The sequence below is a fragment of the Artemia franciscana genome, unplaced genomic scaffold (assembly GCF_032884065.1).
Source record: "Artemia franciscana unplaced genomic scaffold, ASM3288406v1 Scaffold_1156, whole genome shotgun sequence".
Taxonomy (NCBI): Eukaryota; Metazoa; Arthropoda; class Branchiopoda; order Anostraca; family Artemiidae; genus Artemia; species Artemia franciscana.
The window spans coordinates 19,487-44,221 of record NW_027062749.1 but is presented as its reverse complement, the minus strand read 5'-3'; the positions used below and the strand labels follow the sequence as shown (position 1 = coordinate 44,221).

General features: G+C 35.7%; 1 protein-coding gene across 1 annotated transcript in view; it reads right to left on the bottom strand.

Annotated features, from left to right (window-relative positions):
• LOC136042346 (tachykinin-like peptides receptor 86C) overlaps window positions 1-24,735 on the bottom strand; it is a gene marked incomplete at its 5' end in the record, with an annotated part of 92,817 nt that overhangs the window by 56,887 nt on the left and 11,195 nt on the right. The window contains 1 exon segment of the mRNA XM_065727314.1: window positions 17,345-17,425. Coding sequence (XP_065583386.1) covers window positions 17,345-17,425 — 81 coding nt within the window.

The following is a 24,735-nucleotide window of genomic DNA, read 5'->3' as shown; positions in this document are numbered from 1 at the left end:
CAAATATACATTCTTGCATAATAATTAACACAAAGATAAATAACTTATAATTTAAAATACCGCAAAATAATGTAACATATGTAACCGTCTAAAGATACTATTCTAAAATAGTAAAAAAAAAAAAATATAAGTCTGACAATTGACTAGTTCAAAACCGTTTGGCATTTCTAAGATTAGTATCCACTGAGACTCTAAGTTCTATTTCTTTTTCAATTTCAGACCTCTCTGAGTGTAAATTAAGACGACGCTGCTGTCTTCAAAGAGTCTCCATGATAATTTAAAACGATTTCTATTTGTCCTAACAACTTCTAGTATTTGAAAATTTATCGTTTTATTCCTCTTTCGAAATCTGCTTTACATTAGCCAGGCTTACCCTGGTCAAGTCCCAGAGCAAGAATTGATAATCAGAACATGTTTGAGGGGTCCCTGTTTTCGATGAATTGCATTCAATCAGAGTTCTAAAAGTTCGCAAGAAAGAGGTTATAAAAGAGAAAATGTATTTTTGAACAACGGAGCTTTTGAACTGTAGTAAAACCAAGAAGTAAAGGGATATCATTGGGTTGTTAGACGAGCTCATTCCAGTTTTTATGATGAAGATATTCTTTAGGATATTTAAATCTTTTTGAAAAATTCCTTGTCTAGGTAAACAATAAGCAATTTGCACAAGTATTTTAAACTGCCAATTGTCTATAACGGGGCACACTCATTATCACCCACCAAATGTCCGTGAAATTGCATAAAGGAAGGAGATACAAGTTAATTTCTTGTTAGCAGAAGTAGAGCAAAGGGAATAATTAGTAGCAAAGCAAAGGGAGTAAGAGCAAAGCAAAGGGAATAATAAGTAGAGCAAAGGGGTAATTTAGAATTAGATTTCAAATGTGAAGCAAATGTATCAAAGAAAATATCAAAAAGCTTGCTCAAACAAAGGAAGTGTGGAATAATTAAGAGCTTTGGATTCTAACTATAGCTAATTTTATTTCATCTAAAGTTGAGTTAATTTTCCACTATCTCAAGCAAATTAAGTTAGGATTCTTTTAAAAAAGATTGACATCCTCCGGTAGCCACGAATAGATTACAGCAAGTCTATCAGCAAAAAACCAACTTAAACAATTAATCCAAAGGCGATACTGGTTTCTCTTCCGCCAAGGGCAAAATCTTGATTAGTGCCCCCTCCCTGTCTCCCAAAAATTTTCGGGCCAAATTTTAGTTATATTGGAATTTTTCAACAAAATGTTTTATTTATTTGTATCTGACTTTTCTTACTTTAGTCTTTGCAAAATTATTAATTATTTCGTATTGATTATCTCCTTAGGAATAGTGATGAAGATATGGGACAAACGAAATTTTAGATTCAATTTGGTTATACTTACTACCAACTGCACCCTCTACTTTATTTTAAAAAAAAATTCAAAAGTTCTAAAATAATAATAATTGCTAAATTATTTATTCCAAATATTGCGTCACTAAAATCTCGGTACCCCTCCCCCCTAAAACCATCTCTGGATTAAACCCATACCTTTTTCGTCCTTAACAAAATAGCAAAAGCCAAATTACCTTTTGTTGACTGGCAGTTTTCTTATTTTCTTTTAAGTTTTGACCTTGCTCTCAGTTTTTACGATATGAGCTTCCTAATTCCAAAAGAAAATTAGGAACTGCATATTTGATAAGGAAAGTGACAACTGAATGACACACAAAGATAACTGGATTAAGTTAAAGATAACAACAAATAGCTTCAGAAGAAAATAACACCGGACAACCGACAGCTTGGTGATGGATGTTTGGTAACAAAATAGTTGGCAATAGAAGAACTGCATGCTTTTTTTCAAGGTATGTTATAATTAGATAATCATTTTGCTTTGATATAATAGAAATATCAAGTTCAAAATAGTCTTCCTAGTTTCTAGAAACTAAATGCCAATCTACGTGATCAGTATAGTTTCAATTACAATAACTTTAATTCCGAAAAAGGTACAACTCTGTATAGAAAACGTGAGTGCAAGCAGGACTCCACTCACCCAAGGAAAGGAGGAAGGATCTGAAAGAAATCTCTGAACGCCCATTTTCAGAATTAAGCAATAAAACAAATTATGTAGTTTTCTGGACTAGCTTTTCATTACTAAAGGTAAAGAATACGGCGTTGGACTTTACAGTCCCTACCGGTGGTGCTGATCTCGTTTTCTTGGCCCTTCAGCCAGAAAGTGCAATGGTAGGAGGAGAGGGGTGCCAACCATCCTGTGCTTTTGCAGACCCTTCCTATTTACCTTCTCCAGATTTCTCCTGGTGCCCATTTAGAGCTGGGTTGAGTCTGGCTGAGCTTACAGAGTCAAACCCCTGACCCTCGTCAGTGGCGCTTCATTACCATTAAAAAAAGAAATCACATCACAATGATATAAATACTACTATTACTAACAACTCATGATAGCTACAAGCCGCCTGAGGTCAACGCAGTTACGAACTCTCCTCCTCCATCCCAATCTATTCAAAGCCTCCCTCGTTACATCCTCTCAGGAAGTTTCCTTTTTCCTTAAAATTTTCTTTATGACATCCTCATACCCCGATCGCGGGTGACCTACTTTCCGTTTAGCCCTAGACGGTTGGTCGAAAAGGACAATCTTTGGTAATCTGTCATCCTTCATCCGTAGAGCGTGCCCTAACCGTCTCAATCTTTCTCTCATAATAGTGTAAGAAAGAGAGATTGAACCACACTTTTCGTACAGGCTACTGTTTGGAATACGATTAGTCAGCCAGGTACCCAGTACAATCCGATAAAACATCTAGCAAATCTTCATTCGTTTTTTGACAGCGCCCATGCTTCAGAATCATATTTGGCCACTGCAGGCATAATTGGGAAACACTGTCACTCACTAGTTTTAATTAGATAAAAAACAAACAAGTTTTTTTTTTTTTTTTTTACTGAAAGCAAGGAGCAACACCTAAAACGAACAGAAATTATACCGAATATGAAAGGGGCTGTCGCCTCCTCAACGTCCCGTTCTTTACGCTAAAGATTTTCATTGTTTTAAAAAGTAGAGTTGTGAGAAAGAGTCAAACTTTAGCGTAAAGAGCGGGGCGTTAAGGAGGGGACAGCGCTTTTCATATACGGAATAATTTCTGTTCCTTTTAAGTTTTAATGTCGATTCTTACTTTCAGTTAAAAAAATTATTTAATTTCTGAACGTTTTTTAATTATTGCAGGTTTTGATTTTGGCTCACGGTACATAAATAATTAAAACAAAATTTGTATGTTAATTAGATTTTTCTGGCTAAATGGCTTTCTTAAAGTTTTGATCGAACGATTTTGAGAAAAAGTGGAGGGAGGGGGAAAAAAATCAAAATTTTTTGATTACTTAGAGACGCCACGAGAACTTTTAGTTTTGTTTACGAACGTTTTACTAGTAATAGATATACGTAACTTACAAATTAACTTACGTAACGAACTTCTATATTCGTATATTTTTATTACGTATATGAAGAGGGTTCACCCCCTTGTCAATACCTCGCTCTTTGCACTAAAGTTCGAATTTTGTTCCGATTCTTTGAGAATGATCCCTGAATCACAAAGGCCGTTTAATTAGAATAAATAGCTTTTTTTAAATTACTAAAATTACTTTAGCGTAAAGAGCGAGGTATTGAGGATGCGACGAACTCCCTCATATACCTAATAATCTCTTTTCGTTTTAAGTTTTAATGTTGCTCCTTTCTTTCAGTTGAAAAACTTTGTTTTTATTTAATTTTTTTTTTTTAAATAACGCTGGAAAATCCAGCAGCCTCAAAATGGAAAGTCTCTTTCCCCATGATAAATTCGTCCATGGAAAGATCCTCACATGTAGCCCCCCCAACCCCCCTACCACCAGAAAAAATCCCCCATTAAAACGTCAGTATACTTCCCAATAACCAATACTACATGAAAGAAATGGGCAAAGTTCATAACTTGTATTCCTTTCCCCCTGGACTAGTGGGGATTAAGTCGTCCTCAAAGACATAGTTATTAGACTTTCGATTGTGTTGAACAAAATGGCTATCTCAGAATTTTGATCCGGTTACTTTGGGTGACCTTTAATTTACGTTAAAATGGGCCCTCTCACGATATTTTCGGACCACTGGGTCGATACGACCACCCCTGAAAAAAAACATGCATCCGTGATCTTTCTTCTGGCAAAAAATACAAAATTCCAGATTTTTGCAGATAGGAGCTTGAAACCTCTAGTTGGGTTTTCTAATACGCTGATACTGATGGCATCATTCTCATTAAGATTCTATGACTTTTAGGGGGTGTTTCCCCTTTCTTTCGAAAATTAGACAAATTTTCTCAGGCACATAACTTTTGAATAGTAAAATTGATGAAAATTTTGTAGTTAAAATCAAAATACAAATCCGATTCTTTTGATGTATAAATTGGTGTCAAAATTTCGTTTTCTACAGTTTCGGATGCTATTGAGCCGGCCAAAATCAAATAATAAAAAAAAAACTTTTGAACATGTCTACAGAAGATCTAAATGGCTCCTTTTTTGGTCATCTACCCATTCCAATTTTTTTAATGACCAAAATTATGACCAATTACAACAAAGTACATGCCAAATTTCTTGAGAGTCTATTATAGTGGAAACCCTGGCAGCCTCAGCCCCGTAGCAAATTCTCTAAGGAGTTGCCACATGCTATAGATGAAGCATTCCAGTTGAAGGGGCATTGCTGACTTTCTCTTTAATTGTCATACTGTCTCTGTAGTGTCCGAACCGATTCAGATAGTACTGTGATTTAACTACGAATATTCTAGTTGCTCACATTCCTTTTCTTAAAAGCAAATGTGCTTTTCCCTTTTATTTTTCTGCCTCTTTTCAAAGTGTCAATAGATATGACTGTATTGAGAGTGATCCATAAATAAATTCACATATTTTTCCTTTCTCAGGCTTGTATAAAATATCAAACAGTTCATGGTAAGGAACTGCATGTAAGGACCGACTCGCTCTATAGCAACCGAAATTCGAAGAAACAAACTTTAGATACTAGTAAATCAAACAGTTCGTGGTAAGGAACTGTAGTAAGGAGCGACCCGGCATAATAGTAAATGAAACTCTAAAAAATGGAATTTTGATACTAATAGATATATCAAAAGAATTTGGTTTTTATGCTGATTTTAAATATATAAGTTTCATCAAATTTAGTCTCTGATCAATTTCTCATCAAAAGTTACGAGCCTGAGAATATTTGCCTTGTTTTGGAAAATAGGGGAAACACCCCCTGAAAGTCAGAGTACCTCAACGAAGATTACACCATCGCGTTCACCGTATCAGAGAACTCTACTGTAAAAGTTTCAAGCTCCGATCACGGGTGCGTGTTTATTTATTTGTTGTTTTTTTTTCCCAGGGGTGATCGTATCAACCAAGTGGTCCTAGAATGCTGCAAGAGGGCTCTTTCTAACGGAAATTAAAAGTTCAAGTGCCATTTTTAAGTGAACAAAAAATTGGAGGGGACCTAGGCCCCCTCCCACGCTCATTTTTTCCCAAAGTCAACGGATCAAAATTTTGAGATGCCATTTTGTTCAGCATAGTCGAAAAACATAATAACTATGTCTTTGGGGCTGACTTACTCCCCCACCATCCCATGGGAAGGGGCTGCAAGTTACAAACTTTGACCAATGTTTACATACAGTAATGGTTATTGGGAACTGCATGGACCTTTTCAGGGGGATATTTTGCTTTGGAGGGGGGGTTGATTTGATGGGGCTACGTGGGAAGATCTTCCCTTGGAGGAATTTGTCATGGGAGAAGAGAAATTCCATGAAGGGTAAGCAGGATTTTCTAGTATTATTAAAAAACAATGAAAAATATATATGAAAAAGTTTTTTCAACTGAAAGTAAGGACCAGCATTAAAACTTAAAACGAATAGAGATTATTACGCATATTGGGTGTTCATCTTCTCCTAAATACCTCGCTCTTTACGCTAAAGTATTTTTAGTAATTTCAACAATTTATTCTACAGCCTTTGTGATTCAGGGGCCATTCTTAAAGAATTGGGACAAAATTAAAGCTTTAGTGTAAAGAGCGAGATATTAACGAGGGGGCAAACCCCCTCATATACGTAATAAAAATATACGAATATATTAGTTCGTTACGTAAGTTAACTTGTAAGTTACGTATGTTTTTTACTAATAAAAACGTTTGTTAAAAATAAAAAATTTAGTTGCCGAAAAGGTGGAGGGGAACAAGGCCTCCACCCTTTTTCTCAAAATTGTCTGATCAAAACTAAGAGATAGCCATTTAGGAAAAAAAAGTAATACGCAAATTTTGTTTTAATTATTCATTTGCGGAGAGCCAAAATCGAACATACATTAATTCAAAAACGTTCAGAAATTAAATAAAATTTTTTTTTTAGTGAAAGTAAGAAACGACATTAAAACTTAAAATTCACAGAAATTATTCCGTGTATGAAAGGGACTCTTCCCTCCTCAACACCCCGCTTTTTACGCTAAAGTTTGGCTCTTTTTCTCAACTCTACTTTTTAAAACAGTAAAAAAATTGAGCGTAAAGAGCGGAGTGTTGAGGAGGGAACAGCCTCTTTCATATACGGAGTAATTTCTGTTCGTTTTTAAGTTTTAATGTCGCTCCTTACCTTCAGTTAAAAAAACTTGTTTTTTTATTTAATGAATCATAAGGATCATCATGTTCTTGCTTATGCTGATTCCAAATGTATATGATTAATCAAGTTTGGTGCTACTTATCAAAAGTTACGAACCATAGAAATATTTGTCTGATTTCAAAAATAGGGGAAAATTTCCCCTAAAAATCTAAGAATCTTAATGAAAATCACACCATCCGATTCAGCGTATCAGAGAATCTAATTGCAGAAGTTTCACTCTCCTATATACAAAAATGTGGTATTTTGCATTTTTAGCAAGAAGGATGATCACGGATGTGTTTTTTTTTTGTTTTTTGTTTTTATTTGATTTTCAAACAGTTCGTGGTAACGAACTGTAGATAACGGAATTTTGATGCTAAAATATACATCAAAAGAATCGGATTTTCATGCTGATTTTAAATATATAAGTTTCATCAAATTTGGTCTTTGTCATCAAAAGTTACGAGCCTGAAAAAATTTGCCTTATTTTAGAAAATAGGAGAAAACACCCCCTAAAAGTCACAGAATCTTAACGAAAATCACACCATCGCATTCAGCGTATCAGAGAACCCTATAGCAAAATTTTCAAGCTCATATCTACAAAAATGTGGAATTTCGTATTTTTTGCCAGAAGACGGATCACGGGTGCGTGTTTATTTGTTTTCTTTTTTTGTTTTTTTTTCCCAGGGATCATCGTATCGACCAAGTGGTCCTAGAATGTTTCAAGAGGGCTCATTCTAACGGAAATGAAAAGTTCTAGTGCCCTTTTTAAGTGACCAAAAAAATTGGAGGGCATCTAGGCCCCCTCCCACGCTCATTTTTTCTCCAAAGTCAACAGATCAAAATTTTGAGATTTCCATTTTGTTCCGCATAGTCAAAAATCATAATAACTATGTCTTTGGGAATGACTTACTCCCCCACAGTCCCTGGGGGAGGGGCTGCAAGTTACAAACTTCGACCAGTGTTTACATATAATAATGGTTATTGGGAAATGTACAGTCGTTTTCAGGGGATTTTTTTTTGGTTTTGGGGTTGGGGTTGAGGGGAGGGGGCTATGTGGGAGGATCTTTCCTTGGAGAAATATGTCATGGGGGAACAGAAATTCAATGAAAAGGGCGCAGGATTTTCTAAAATTACTATAAAAAAAATGAAAAAATAAACACGGAAAAATTCTTTCGCTCTTTACGCTAAAGTTTGACTCTTTACCACAATTCTGCTTTTTAAGACAATTAAAAGCTTTAGCATAAAGAGCGAGGGATTGCGGAGGGGACAACCCATTTCATATACGGATTAATTTCTGTTCGTTTTAAGTTTTAATGTCGCTCCTTACTTTCAGTTAGAAAAACTAGTTTTTTTTATATATCTTAGAGGTGATTGTATCGACATAGTCTTCCTTAACGATCGGGATAGGCTGTGTTCGAACGGAAATTAAAAGTTTTATTGTCGTTTATGAGTGGTCAAAAAGATTGGAGGGCAATTAGCCCCCCTCCCTAGCCCCTTTTCCCCAAAGTTATCCTGTCAAACTTTTGAGAGAGTCATTTTGTTCAGCTTAGTTGAATTATCCAATAACTATGTCTTTAGGCGTAATATGATTCCCAAATCCCATGGGGAGAGGTCTGTAAATTAAGAAATTTCCCCACTGCTTACGCATAGTATTTGTTATTAGAAAGTATACAGGCATTTTTGGGAAGGGGGAGGTATTTGGTGCTTGGGGTGTGTTTACACCTGGAGAATTTTCCGTAGGGAGGGAAATTTCTGGGGGTGAACCTTCAGGAGCTATTTTACACTAAGGGGATTTGACAGAGTTCATATACGAAATTCTTTTTATTTGTCTTACTTCCTCTTTGCCAACTCAGTTTTACACGTGAAAATGTCCCAGGGGAAGTATCTGGAGGCTATTTTCAATATGTTTGAATTTCTAAAAAAAATTTTCATGGAAGAGGGATTTCCGGAATGATCGGGATTTTTTTTTTCAAATGAAAGTATACTAACGAGAATTCTTCAGACCAAATCATCCGCAAGAAATTTTACGCTGGAGGGGGTTTTCAGCGGGGACAGAATATTCTGGAGAGAATTTTACAAGGAAATTGTCGGGAGGGAATTTTAAGGTGAAAGCTTATTTTGTATGACACGAACTGTCCACGGAGGAATTTTATTTGAGCGAAGGAAGTTTTTCTTGGAATTTAATAAAAAACAAGTTTTTAATTCAAAGTAAGGATAAAAATTAAAACTCAAAACGAACAGAAATCATTCCTTATATTAAGGCATTGCCCCCTTTCTCAATCCCTCTCTTTTTTACACTAAAGTTTGACTGCTTGTCCCTATTTTAAGAACGACTCCTGAAACCCAAGAGCCCTTTAATTAGAATAGTAAGCTTTTTTAAAATTTAGCGTGAAGAACAAAGTATTGGGAAAGAGGGCAACCCCTTCATGTACGGAATAATTTTTGTTCGTTTTGAGTTTTAATGTTTCTCCTTACTTTCACTTGAAAAAACTTACCTTTTTTATTTAATGAATACAAAGGATGCGATTCAGTCCGAGATGCCACCCAGATGTAAAAAATTCTATTTAAATGATATGAACTTCCTGTGGTACGGCAGTCGTCGGGAACTCCTGACGATAAAACTTATTTTGTTCTCCTTTAATTAATCTTCAATCAGCACTATACCAGTCTTATAATAAGGACTGGTAAGCACCAATTCAAAATCAAAGGCTATTCTCAAAATATTGGAACATATTTTCATCAAGTTCGCAGGAGCTATATCAGTGTACTGTGATTCTCTTTTATTTCGTCATAAAACAAGATTCAAATCTTTTAAAATGGACGTTTTCAAATGTTATGGTTGACATTTTAAGTTAAAAAAGGGGTAAAGGATACGGCATTAGACTTTACAGTCCGTACCGACGGTGCTGATCTTCGTTTCTTGGCCCTTCAGCCAGGAAGTCCAATGGGGGGCTGGGGGCCAGCCATCCTGTGCTTTCGCACACCCTTCCTGTTTACCTTCCCCAGATTTCTCCGGGTACCCATTTAGAGCTGGGTCGACTCTGACTAAGCTTACAGAGTCACGCCACTGACCCCCGTCCCAAACTGAAGAATTGGGTACACTGGGATTCGAACCCGTGTCCTCTCAGACAAGGGATCCCGAATCCAGCGCACCAACCCACTCGGCCAGGACGGCTCCTGGCCGAGTGGGCTGGTGCATTTTAAGGTAACATAGACACCGTCACAGAACCAGCCTTGAGAGGACAAGAGCCGAAACCCCTTGTATATTTTGGTGTAATTCAAATTTTATGTTGGACCTAATGTTCGTTTTAACTATTTCTATCTCTTGATTGTATGGGCGTCATAAGGAGAGATAAAGGGGTTAACACGCCTACTTTCATGATTTTCTCGCTCGAAAAGTTTTCCATTTGTTCTAAATAAACATGAGTTCTTAGATTTCTAATTTTGGGGTGTTAGCGTAACTCAAACCCCCACTTAACTCAACTCCTTCCAGCTCTATCCCCGTTAAACTCTGACCATTTAACTCAACCCTCTTTCAACTCAGCTCCTGTTCGACTGAACCCCGTTCGGGTCAAACTTAGTTTAACTCGACACCAATTTAACTCAACCCCCATTCTGGTCAACCTCATTTATATCAACCCTATTTAGCCCAAACACCGCGCAACTCATCCCTAGTTTAATTCTACCCTATTTGACTCAACCCTGTGCAACTTTAATCCCCATTCAACTCAGCCCCAATTAAAATCAAACAATACAATAGGCTAGATTAGATTAAGTAAAGTTAAATGGGTTTAAGTTTCCTGCGGTTGACCATGTCTAAATTAAAATGCTAATAAAAGCAGTACCATTAGATTCCTTCTTTTGTACACTTAAAGTTCGTTTTTCTGACATTGAACCATTGAACCTCCTTAAATGGTCGTCTCGGATATAGCCCTTGGATACATAAAAAAAAATCTAAAAATAATGAAATTCTTATATTCTTATCTCAGTAAGTTACTACTACGCAAATCATTATGCTTCCTTTCATTATTCTCCACATTTTTCAATAATTTTATATAGTATCTTTTCCCAAAGCTATTTTGAAATCAGTTGTTTTTCAACGGCTCGAGGATTCGAGAAAACCGGTAAAAAAGAAGCGAAACATAACGTATTACGAGATGAAAAACAATGGACCAATTTGTGGCACTTGGTATTTACCAAGTGGCATATAGCGTAGCAGGTCAGCACTCGCAGGTAGCTTGCAAGGATATTTTTCAGCCAACGAAAATGATATGGACGATCCAAACACGTAAATCGTACCATAACGGCATTTAGTACACCTCTAAGTATGGTCACTTTTCAGGTGCCCAGGATACCTGAACCACGGGCCAAACGCGACCATGCTAGGATAATAAATCCATGTGACGATCAAAATCAGCCTATCAGAAAGTCATGATTAGTGGGAGTGCTCCGCCAAGAAGCACCAGTTGAGTACAGTGGTCTGGAGGTGAGGTCAAGAGATGGTGCAGGTGCGTCAAGAGAACAGTCTAGTCACGGGATTATAGTAGCAGTTGGCGATGAATAGGATATAGAGGGCCATAGCGATCATTCTAGTGAAAGGGTAGTACGTATGGTGCATTGGAATATACAAGGGTTTTCATCGACAAAACTAAGTTGTCTGTTGAAAGAAGCGTGTATTGATAATGATAAGAAAGATATAGTTGGGTTAGTAGAAACATGGAGGGATGGAAAAAACCCATTAAGTGTTGAAGGGTATAATGTTTTTGAAAGAGTGAGAAGTCAATCGAGTAATGGCCGACATTATGGGGATAGCGGTATTGATCCGTGATGGTATTTTTGATAGACTCCATAGGCTATCAAGGTTTTCAGAAAATATAGTGCGGTTACAGATGTCCATGTGGGATAAGAGGTATGTTATAGGCTGTGTATATATTCCCTCTGAAAATAGTTCTTGTATGAATAAATATACAAGGGACATATTAATTGAGGAGTATGTTAATTATGTTGAGCTGTTTAGTGACCATTTTTTTGTATTACTAGGTCACTTCAACGCCTACATGGGTACGAGTACGGAGGTTGAAGACACACAGTTGGATCTTAGCAACCCTGGTTTGTCAAAAATGGAGAGTATGGATGAATGATATTGAAGAAATGGATGCCCGAATGGTAGGACAAGCAAAGATGAAACTAGGAGGAAAATAGGTGGGGCCATAAGATGATGTATTTTGTAGAGAGCGTCGGTTGATAATTTTGAATGGAAGGGTGGGAAAAGATCATGAAAGGGGAGATTTTACGTGTTTTGGTTCGGGGAAGCCTAGTGTGATTGATTATATTATGGTTGATAGGAGGTTACGGGAAAAAATGTTTGGATTTTTATATTATGGTAGTTGTAGGATCTGACCATCAGCCAGTAGAGGTGGATATGAAGGCAGGGCAGGCGAGGAAATGGATGAAAGAGAGGAAATGTGACAGATATAGTTGGAGGAAAGAGGGAAAGATGGAGGAAAAAGGTAGGAAGTTAATAAAGCACCAGATTCGGCTAGATTATAAGGAGGAAAACCGTATGAAAGAATTGTTGGAAAGTGAACAGATGCAGAAAATGGCGGGGGAATGTATATATATACTGGGAGAAGGGAAATTAGAAGGAGCCGTGGAAAAAATATCATAGGAAGTATATCAGAAATGTAGTGGAGTATCAAATAAGAAGGTGATGGTGAGAAATACAAACGAATTCTTTGACGAGGATTGTCGGAGGCTGAAAGAAAACCTTGTTCAACTTCTCCGGAAAGTGAAAGGAGCCCAAAATGACCAAAATGAAAGATCTACAAGACATTAATAAAAAAGATAAAAAAACAAGAGAAGAGATTAGGGCCACAAAGATCAGCGAGGAATACTTGTCAAAAGACCCAAAACAGTTTTGGAGAGAAGTAAGGTGGGAATTCAAGGTCAACGACCAACGCATTCCTCCAGCGGAGTCGTTGACAACATACCTGGAGCAGGACACTAGCAAAAGGGAGCAATACGGAGACGGTATAGGGAGTTTAGCAGAGGAGCTGTGGCAGCAGAATGGTTTCCTCTTAAGACAAGAGGATTATAGTCTCTTAGAACCGATCAAGGGAGAGGAAGTATGGGCAAGCCTAAAAAGAATGAATGGATCTTCGGCGCCGGGGATGGATGGAGTACCAGCAAAGATTTGGAAAATAGGGAAAAGAGTTCTAGTACCATTATTTGCAGCAGTTTTCAGTTTTGTGACTGAAAAAAGGAAATGGCCTGACCAGTGGAATTTGTCAGTAGGAATACCAATTTTAAAAAAGGCAATAGGCAGGATCATAGCAATTATAGAATAATTAGTTTAGGAAATGTAATGAGTAAGATTTTTTGCAAGATTATAGATTCAAGATTAGGAAAGTGGTTAAATGAAAAGGAACTTTTATCCCCTTTCCAGATAGGGTTTAGTAAAAACTATAGTGCAATAGATAATATTTTTACTTTGAGATTTTTGGTAGAGAAGTATAGGAAAGGAAAAGGGGGAAGGTTATTTGCAGCATTTTTAGAGCTAAAAGGAGCGTATGATAATGTGGATAGGCACCTGTTGATCTTTAGGACTGTCCCATTATTTTGTATTGTTGCTGTGTGAAATGTATAGGTACGTGAAGTTAGTAGTGAGAGTGGCGGGAAAGTGCTCAATTCGAGTGTTATCTGTATTGAGACTAAAGCAGGGATGTTTGCTGTCACCGAAACTGTTTAGCGTTCATTTAAAGATGCCCAATGATATTAAGAATTAAGAGCAATGAACCAATGATATCAATAGATTTGCTTAAACTGTGCTTACTGCTATTTGCTGACGACATGTATTACTGGCTGAATCAGAGGAGAAACTGCAATAATTATTGGAGGTTATGGAGGCTTATTTGGAAGAGTCTTCTCTTCCAAATCCTGAACACGTTGAAGACAGTGGTGATGGTATTTGGTTGTAAAGCCAAGGAAAGTGAAGATGTGAATTTTTCCTTTAAAGGTGAAACTATATCAGTGAAGAATGAATTTGTTTATCTTGGGGTTAAGTTTACTAGTAATGGGAAATTAAGTGGGCATCTGGATCTAGCGAATGCAAAGGGGAGGTATATTAGCGGTGAAATAACGAGGAGTAGTCTCAGACGGGTTAGAAATATTAGAGTACATAAGAGGATTTGGGCAAGTAAGATAGTACCGGCGATGCATTATGGAGCAGAGGTCTGGGGCTATCGGAAAGGTCCAAACTTTGAGGTGGTTACGATGAGATATTATAAAAGGATGTTGGGACTAGGGGATACTTTTAGTAATTGGGTAATCCAGGGGATTTAGGGTTAGCATCACTGCGATCTATGAGGCTAGTGACTATGGTGAGATATTGGGTTAGGATACTGGGTATGCAGAGATTTACGGTAGCAAAGGCAGCATACCTAGAGGCGTTGAGACAGAAAAGTAAAGTAGGATGGCCGGCAGAGATTAAGGATATCTTAGGTAAGTGTGGATTAGGGGAATGGTGGAACGAAGGAAAGGGAGATATTGGTATGGAGGAAATATTAATAAGGGAGGTGCGAGAAAGGACGAAGAACAAAGAAACACAGATATATTGGGCAAGTCTGGATCGTTCAGTGTCTTTAAAATTTTATAGACAGATAAAGGGTAGTTGGGGGAGGAGGTATTGTGAAAGGTTGGGCTGAGTAGAGAGGATTTGAAGGCATATTTGGATTGGAGGGGAAATGGATTCTTGATTGGTAAGAAAAGAAAGTATCAAGGGAGAAAAGGGGAGAATGTAGAATTTATTGCTTGTCTTATGTGTGGATCTCAGTATGAAAGCTTGATACATTTTGTGAATTGGTCGAATTGAATGAATGGAGGCGAGAGACGTATGGTAAAGAAAAATTTAATGAGGTATGTATGGTAGATAGAATGAAAGAGACAAATTTTTGGTGTATTAAAAAGATAGCAAGGTTTGTCAGGATTGCAGCTGCACATCGTGAGCCTTTTCTTTAAATGGTATTAATTTATTTTAGTTTAAATTGTTGTTTTGTTTTTATGTAAAATTCCTATGACCCACGGGCTTTTTCTGGAATAAACTGTATAGCGATCGCTGATAGTTGGCAGGTGTATCAGAGACCAGGGCAGACTAAATCAAAAATAGTCGCTTCCCCGATTCGACCATCTAGGGTGGAGTGAAAGGAAGGTTAATTCGGAAAAATTAGAAAAAAATGAGGTATTTGTAACTCACGAACGGGTATTCGGATCTTAACAAAATTATATATTTAGAAGGACCTCGTATCTCAAAGCTCTTATTTTAAATTCCGACCGGATCCAGTGTTATTTGGGGGAGTTGGAGGGCAAAAATGGAAATCTTGGGAAACGCTTAGAATGGAGGGATCGGGATGAAACTTGATGGGAAGAATAAGCACAAGTTCTATATACGTTAATGACATAACCAGACCAGATCTGATCTCTTTGGGGGATTTGTGGGGATTTCTTGTGCTTTGGGGAATTTAAGAATAAGCACAAGTTCTAGACGCGTGATTGGCACAACCAGACCAGATCTGATCTCTCGTCAAAAGTACCATATGAGCTCTGAGCTCTTGTTTCTTTGGGCTATATGTGAGACCATCAGGAAAGGGTTTATTCTCAGTAAAACAACCATCATATTTGAAAAAAAAAAATATAAAATAAGGAATCTTATGGCACGAAATATATTTCTACCATATTTAATGTACTAAGATTGTGGGATCTGCATGTAGCAACTTTATAGAATCGTCAGTTTTAGTTCGTGGCTCTGCATCAACTTACAATGCAGAATACTTTTTCACCGAATGTGTGGTCTTTTTTTCTTTTCTTATAAATGAAATACTTATCATACTTCGATAAGTTTATATTTGATTTGAGTTTATACGATTTGATTTGACTTTATGCGCTATGATTTGAGTTTACACGCTTGCTTGATTTTGAAACGAATGTTCATATAGTTCTTTCATCCTATTCCACCTAGCACCCTTTCGAGAAGTTCTTTGGGATTTTTCCTTGTTAGGTAGGCTATCTTTCAAAGAAAGGTCATTTCATCGTGTCCTAATTTACTTTTAAAAGTGAAATCAATTGAGAAATGCAGTGGAGGCGAAGAAAGGGTATCAAATTTTTGTTTAATTAAATTTCAAGGAACATTTTTTTCTGATGGAAATAGAGGCATTTGAGTTTGGAATAATAACGTTTGTCTAAGCAGGGATTTGGGGAGTATTCACTTAAAGTTTTATACCTAAACTTAATTAAAAGCAATTTAAAATGCTACATTGCAAAACCAAACGAACCTGCAATAAAAAGACCTTCTAACATAGCAACTAAAAAGGCGAGAATAGTATTAAAAACATGCCCTTGGTTTGCATTTACCTGTGCCAATTGCCTCGTTTCGTATTGTATTTATAGTTAAGACAGTTTTAAGTCATTTAAATTTGGTTTAGATGATTCCACTTAATTGCAATTCCACCAGGTTAATTGTATCTTATTTAGTTAAGATCTAATATAACCTCTTGGATATTGAGCCAGAATATATAATTTAAGGCTTAGAAAAATTGCCCTTCCTGAACTAATTTGCCCAATTTTTTGACCTGTTGCTGTTTTTATAATATATAAGGCCCTGAATAGCTTGATCAATAGTCATGATACCGGTAACTTTTAGCGCATAATTTGAACTCTCTCTAAAAAAAACTTTCAAGTTTCGCTTTTTAATTCTATCAATTTTTTTTTAATTTTTGTTTGCATTAAGGTTTCTTAAGCATGCAAAATAAACCTAAAAAGGTGTTTCTCTGACTTAGACGAGGGAGATGAGAAAAAAAACATGAAGTTTTGTCAAAACATGAATTTAAACATAAGTTCTACTACCCACCTCTCTTAAACTCACCCACGAAATATCTCCAACTATGTCACATGGAAAAGAGTCTCGATATAAATTACTACCAATACAGTATATGGAATATTCATATAGCAGATGAATATTCCAATTATTATAAAGTATCGTCTTCGTTTAACATTATATTTTTTATGTAATGTCTAAGATTTACTCATTCAGTGTATAGTATAAGGAGGAATTAAGCAAAAAAGGTGTTCATGTTTAACTCTTGGTACTTTATTTCTGTATGACTTCCATAAAATTCATGTGCTCAAGTTCTTCAAATAAAAAAAAAGATCGTTAGGGCTGTGATATAAATCCTGTATCTGGATTATAAACATAAAAGGGGGGAGAGAGTTGGGAGAAGGGAATTTTTGAGAGTGGCAAAAAATGAGGCAACAAAAGATAGACAAAGTCGTTATGTATTTTTTGTGAAGAACACCAATAAAGGGACATTGAAACTTAGAAACTTAGAATAAACATTATTCTATATATGATGGGGACAACCCCCTCCTGAAATCATCACTCTTAAAATAAACACTGAATTTCGATCCCAACACCTTGAAAACGACTGCTCAAGCACAAGTACTTTTAGTCACAGTCAAAAGATTTAAACCTAACTTGTCTGTGCTATTTGATGAGTCAACATTATTGCCTTAATTGGATTAAATATAGAAAAAATATTTTACTTCAGCCTCCAGAAAAATACTATTTAAAAGAGAAAATACAAAACAGAGTAATCCTAATCAAAGTCTTTTGGAGTTTAGGTTGAGTACACCAAATGATATTGGAATGGAAAATGTGGCATAAAATGAAACTTACAAATAATCTTGCCAAGAAACTCCAGGATCACCATCAGGCCATTGCATATAACACTGGGTTATTGTGCCTCCGTCAAGTTTTCTAGCATAAAAATATTTTGCAGTTAGTAGAAATCCTTAATATTAAAAAAAAAGACGTTCCTTTGCTAGCAAATTATCAATATACCACCGCTTTTAGTAAAAAAATATGTTAATAAACTCAGCTTCTCTTGGTTAGTATTTTACCACAATCATATATAATATCTAACTAAGATGAGTTGTGTCAATAGTTCTCCATATTTAAATGAGATATGGCTCTTTTTGCGCTGTAACTTTTCCAAGTGAATTACTTGGAAAAGTAATTTTTTTGGTGTTTACTACACCAAGTAGTAACAAAGAAATTTACGAATAATTTCTAACTAAGATGAGCAGTAAAAAACCACAATATGCCACATTGGAGGTTATAGAAGTGGCACTTTTACTAACCATTGGTAAATTTACTAAAATATTACCAAGAAAGTTTTTACTGCAATTTTAGTAAATAACGAAAATCTACTGAATATACTTGCAGTTGACTGTGTAATATTCAAATCATTTTAGGGATATTACTGTTTTTTGTCATAGAGACATCTTTTTGTTAAATTACTTAATCTTTTAGTTTTATTTCTAGTTTTCTTAGTAAAATGATTTTTTTTTGTCAAATCACTACTTTTACAAAACTTGTACGCACCAACTACTTTAAAATTGCTAAATTTCACAGTTGTCTTTCTAATTATTTCTGTGAAAACACAATGTTCCCTTGTAGATTTATTGTAATAATGGGAGGACTTAATCCTCCCCTCCACTGTTCTAGAAGTCAAATTTTTCTGGTTTCTCTCGTACTCCAACATCCCCTGAAAATTTCAGTTCGATATATCAACCATTATTAAAGTATTAAATACTGTTAATCCTGTTTTCTCTAAAGCCCTTTTGAATGGTGGTAATCAAAATCTTTCAAATTTTTACCGAAAGTCGCAATGAATTGATTGAACAATCTTATTAAGTCACTAAAGTAAAACTTTTCGCAGAAGAAGTTTTTCAAAAAAAGAGTAAAGAACTGCATTAAACCAATGACAAGCAGAGATAAAGTCAGATAATGAAAAAATAGTAAAGTCAGATAAAGTCAGATAAAAAAATAAGCAAAATATAGTAAGCTTTAAAAAAAATCATTATCAAATAATAAATGAGACTCAAAACGACGTAAAATTAAAACGAATACTCAAATTTAACGTAGAACGAAAATAGATTACCAGAAACAGGAGAAAGGCTAATGCCCCCTAAGTTTTCTAAAGACCAGAGCGTCATTTTTGTTCTATTAAGATAGTTATATTTTGAGCAGAGCATTTTTATTTTTTATATAATCAACAACATCAAATATAAGAAAATACAAACTTTTGAAAATGGTCTAAGAAATAAAAATGATTTTTTTTTTAAAGAATCTGGGAAAACTAGTGAAAAGGAGGAGTTAAAACTGACCGAGCTTTACATAACATAAATATAACATTGATCTAAGTTATAAAATGTGTGAAAGAAAAGTCGGCGAAAAACGAAATATATTCTACTTTTTAGTCCATTTTGAAAACGAGTTAAATTTTTTACTTGTAATTTTCGAGGTTTCAATCTTCTCTAATACAAAAGTTTGTCTTATATGTCTTATTCGAAAAGAAATTTTAACCTAAGTTGCTACAGCCACAAGCCAAGTGTTCTTATCGCTGCTCTATCAAATTTTGTATAATTAAATAAAAAGAACACGTTTTTCTAACCGCAAGTAAGGAGTAACATTAAAACTCAAAACGACCAAAAATTGTTCCGTGTATAAAGTGGTTGCTCAATCCTCTATACCTTGCTCTTATCGCTAAAGTTTTTAGCACTTTTGGAAAAGATTACTGTTTTAATTAAAGGGCTCTTGCGTTTCAGGATTCGTTCTTAAAATTTAGGACAATCAGTCAAACGTAAAGAGCAAGGTATTAAGGAGGGGACAACATCTTTATATATGGAAGAACTTCTATTTATTTTGAATTTTAATGTTGCTCTATACTTCCGGTTGAAAAAAATTGTTTTTTCATTCAATTTCTGATCGTTTTTTATATGATATCGGTAAACCTGGCTCACAATCCATGAAAAATTCCCTCTCCTCACAGGAAACTCCTCTTTCAAAAGTTCCTTTCACGTAAAATACAGTCCTCCGTAATATTTCTTACAGACAGTTCCATCTTCGCTTAAAATTCTTCCCCCTCCGTAAAATTTCCTGCAGATGATTCAGCCTAAAAATTTTTTAATAGCACACTCTCATTTGAAAAGGACTTCAAGCTCTAATCGTTTTTCCGATCACTTCAAAAATTCCAGTTCCGTGGAAATTATTTCCTGGAAATCCAAACACGCATAAAATTTTCCTCGAACAATTCCCACTGAAAATCTCAACATGTAAATATGAATTGGCAAAGACAAAGTAAGACAAATAATTAGATCTACCGGTGCATGGACAACGTGATGTGTTGCGGCAACCTTTGTTTGGCTTCGCTGAGTAAAATGTTGTGAGAGCAACACTATGGTATTGTTTCCTCTCTTCTATTAAACGCTGAAGTTGTTAATCTGTAAGGATCTTAAAATAAATACTAGGTACACCAACTCACAAAAGTTGCAAACCCCTCATTGCAACTAGTAAAAGTTGAAAACTCCTAATCGCTGAAGATGCTTATAGCCTAACAGCCGATTATTACTTACAAGTTTCCTACGTGTCTTACCACTGGAACCAAATTAGTGTTACCATTAAATACACCGGAAACAAATAATAGGTACACCAACTAGCAAAAGTTGTGAACCCTTAATTGACGAAGATGATTATGAGCTAATAGCCGACTGTTATTTAAAACACCCTATATATATCTCACAATTGGTATCGGCCTATTTTTGGTTCCAGTTTGTACCTTACAACTGAAGTTGTCAACCCCTTTGAACTTTCAAACTGTTTTATTTCATGAAGGAGTTTTTCTACCGAAAAATAGATGAGATATACCTTGGTCAGCTCATGAAGAGCTGTCGACTGCCTTCAAAAAAAATCCATATGTCTTAGTCCAAAAGTTGACTTTTTTGCCGTAGGTCAAGTTTCTAACGTCATCACTTAGAAAGGAGTAAAGAATAAACTCTAACTTCTTTAGCGATGAGGGAACTTTTAAAGTTTAATAGGTACATCTGATACCATTTCTGAATCGGCTCATTTTTGGTTTAGCGTTTACCTACGTGTCTTACCACTGGAACCAAATTAGTGTTACCATTAAATACACCGGAAACAAATAATAGGTACACCAACTAGAAGTGGTAAGTTGATAAACTCTAACTTCTTTAGCGATGAGGGAACTTTTAAAGTTTAATAGGTACATCTGATACCATTTCTGAATCGGCTCATTTTTGGTTTTAGCGTTTACCTTACTACTGAAGTTGTCAACCCCTTTAAACTTTCAAACTAATATATCTTATAAAAGAATTTTTCAATCAAAAAATGGATAACATATACTTCGATCAGCTCATCAAAAGCTATCAACTGCCTGCAAAAAAAATATATATAATTGTCTTAGTCCAAAAGTTGACTTTTTTGCCATGGGCCAAGTTTCCAACGTCATCACTGAGAAAGGAGCAAAGGATAAACTCTAATTTCCTTAGCAATGAGAGAACTTTTCACGTTTAAGAGGCACATCTGATACCATTTCTCTGCCGCAATCCCAAGTGCGAAAAATCGAATGATAAACTTAGCCGAAACCACGAAGATAAATGGGTAGAAACAATAGATTTTTTGCCTCAGGCAAGAGTTTTACGAAGCTTTCCAAAATGCAAAGTCATATTCATCAATCCAGCCTAAGGTCCATACTTTCCATAAAAACCGCAGAAGTTAGATCCTTAACAATTTCTAGTAATAAGCTGAAATTGGGGTGCTAGTTAGAAAAAAACACGACAAAACAAAGTGATGCTCTCGCAACACAAATATAATTTCACATAGGAATTCTGTCAAAAGCCCCAGTGTAGAATTTTATCTGGAAAGTTCATCCTCAGAAATTTCCCTCGACACAAAAATCATCCCCATGGAAGCCCATACTAAGCACAAAATCCTCCCTCCCCCCAAAAATATCTGCATATTTCCCAGTAACAAACTCTTTACGTAAACAATGGACAAATTTGGTAACTTAGACTTATATGGGGGACGGATGGGGGGGGGGGTCATGTTATCTCCAAAGGTGAAATTTTTATAAACTTTTCATCTGTGTTAAAAATGGCTTTCCTAAAATTTTGATCAGACGATTTTGGGAGTAAAGAGGGCGGGAGGTGGGCTAGTTGCCCTCCATTCTTCTTGGTCACTTAAAAAGGGCATTAGATCTTTTCATTTCTATTCAAATGAGTCTTCCGATGTTCTAGAACCATCAACTCCGTACGATCTCCCCTGGAGAAAAAAAAAACAACAGCTACAAAATAATAAAACAAACAATCATCCGTGATCTTTCTTCTGACAAAATTTAATATTCCATTGACACCTCAACAATAAGGTTCTCTGATACGCTGAGTCTGATAATTTGCTTTTTATTAGCATTACTCGACTTCATTGAAAATCAGGTGAATTTTCTCAGGCTATGAGCACTCGGTTTATATGAATTCAAATGGAATGGTAGATTCGGCGTAATCAGTGGAATGACCACTTAAGTCAACCATTTTATTTGATTTAAAATGGACTAATAGAATTTATGATATATCATTGAGCTTTATTTGACAGCATATATTAATGTAGGCATAGCGTAGCCGGTTGTATCATCATGCTCGTGAGAAGGAGCGCTTATATCAAAACTTTTTTTTTTAGAGGGAACTTATGGTCATTCATGTCCCACCTCCAAGATTTTAATTGGTGTTTTAATTGGTTTAAGTGTTTTAATTGCTGACTGAGTATCAAAAACTAATAAAAATAAACTTTTGCATAGAACAAACTCAGCAAGTTGGTAAATTCCGAGTGTCTTAGTTACTGACCCTGCATCGAAAATGGGTAAAATTCTAGTTAATTGACTTCTTGCTATCTCAGAAAGGGTTTAGGTTAGGAAAGTGAAACTTTCAGGGACGAATCTACAGACTAAAGTATGTCCCGGGAAGGTATTTTGAAGCAACTACCTCTGCTCCTTCTCCCTCTAGAGGGTCCTGACCTTCAAAGACCTTTAAAAATATGCGTGTTATAAAAGTGAAACCTTGCAAAATAGATCTTCTGCTTAATTGAAGTACAACACAATTGTTTTCAGCTGTATAAATTTGCTCAATTCCATTTTATAAGGTTTTAATGATATGCAAATACATTTCCTAAATTTTGAAAACAAAACATTGATGTGGCTCAAAATTCTACTTAAATAACAGGAATTGTATTTTTCAGAACTAAAGGCAGAGAAAAAGCAACTAGTAACTGAAAATTCAGGCAAAATGTTGTTTTGTCCAAGTTTCAATAGGTATAGACTTGTCATGTAGGCAAATTTCAGAGCCCTCTAGAGGGAGAAGGAGTGGAGGTGAGTACTTTAAAATACCTTCCCGGGACATACTTTAGCCTGTAGCCATCCCTGAAAGTTTCATTTTCCTAACCTAAACCCTTTCTGAGATAGCGAGAAGTCAATTAACTAGAATTTTACCCGAAAATGTACTAAAAAGCACATTTGACTACAATAAACCGAGGTAGTTGATCAATTCCAAGCGTTTTGCTTTCTAGCTGAACACCGAAAAAATAATAAAAGCACTTTTGCCTACAATAATCTAAGCTAATTTTTAAATTTAGAGTCTTTTAATTGGTGGCTACAATGAACTCAAGTAGCTGATAAATTCCGAGTATTTTAGTTCCTAGCTGAGTATCTAAAAAATATTAAAAGCACTTTTGACTACAAAAAACCTAGACACTTGGTAAATTCCTGAGTCTTTTAGTTGGTGACTGAGTATAAAAAGTTAATAAAAAAGGACTTTTGCATACAACAAACTCAGCTAGTAGGTAAATTCTGAGTGTCTTATTTGCTGACTGAGCACCAAAAATTTTGTATAAGTACTTTTGATAAGTTAGTAGTACTTGCAGAGAAAAATCTGGATGGACGGGCAGGGGAATATTTAAACAAATGGTTTGAAAATATGCATAATTTCGGCCAAACACCAATCATGCTATAGCCTTGCATATGCACGGTTATTAATCAACCCTTCTATTATAAGAGTCTTTTGGAGTTATATTTGTTTTATCTAATTTTTTTGTTACAGTAAATAAATTTTGAAATCGCTAATCCAAAACAGGTAGGTGTTTAAACAAATTAAATAAAAAGAGAATGCCAACAATCAATGCAACCAGACTTGTTTTCGGTTGAAGTTCAGTTGATTCAGGGTACCTGAAACTTCAACTGAGGTGTTCTTACGGTCTGAAGTTTCAAGCAGATCAACTTACAGAAAAGTATATTTTACTTTAAGAATCAGTACAACTACCTTTTTTTTATATACCTCTTGCCCTTTATAAGCCACCCTTGGTCTGTTATCCATAGTCAAAATCTAATATTTACTTGATCTCCCTGTCCAACATTCCCTCGAAATTTGATCTTGGTCCCTTAAGCTGTTAATTAAATTCCATTAGCATAACCCGAGACACTGCAGAGACACCGTTTTGACAACTTGGGTGCGCATAGTATCGTTCGATTTAGCTTCAAAGCGTTTTAAAAATTCACTGATCTTAGCCGTTCCCGTGATATAGGACTTTTGCACGTTTGACACCCCGAAAGCATCTCGTGAGTTTAAGATTTTGTTCAAAATTTTTTTGAACAAATTTGTTCTCCTCAATATTTGTTGAATGTTTTCCGAGCTTTAATCGGAAGTTGTTCAAAGAGCCTTTTGTGCGGTTTGTCCATAGAAAGTCTAAGGCTATGGCATATTTCCCATGTGTCTAGCATGGAAGGCCCATGACAGTAATTATGGCACACAATATTCTTGAGGTTCTATAGTTGGAGACATGGTGACAAAACAACGATTCAAACAATCTAATTAAACATATTAACCAGTAAAAACTAAGCACCCTTCTATCGAGTGAAAAAACTTTGATTCCGAGTCTGAATCAACATTTAGGGGAGAATGGAAAGCAGTTGTTGTACAAGGATAATTCCTGCTCCCAAGAAAGACAATTTGGCTCGTGTCAAATACTACTTTGCCTGTTATTATGGAAAGCGCAGTTGTCTTTACATGATTTATAAGGTTTTTCTGCAGTTCTACGTTCATTAAGATTTTGTGATAATCATAAATCAGACATCAAACATGCTAGCTTTAGCTCATTTCTTTTTATGTAACACAATATTTGAATTTATGTGTCATATAACGGAAACAAAATCACACTGCTTG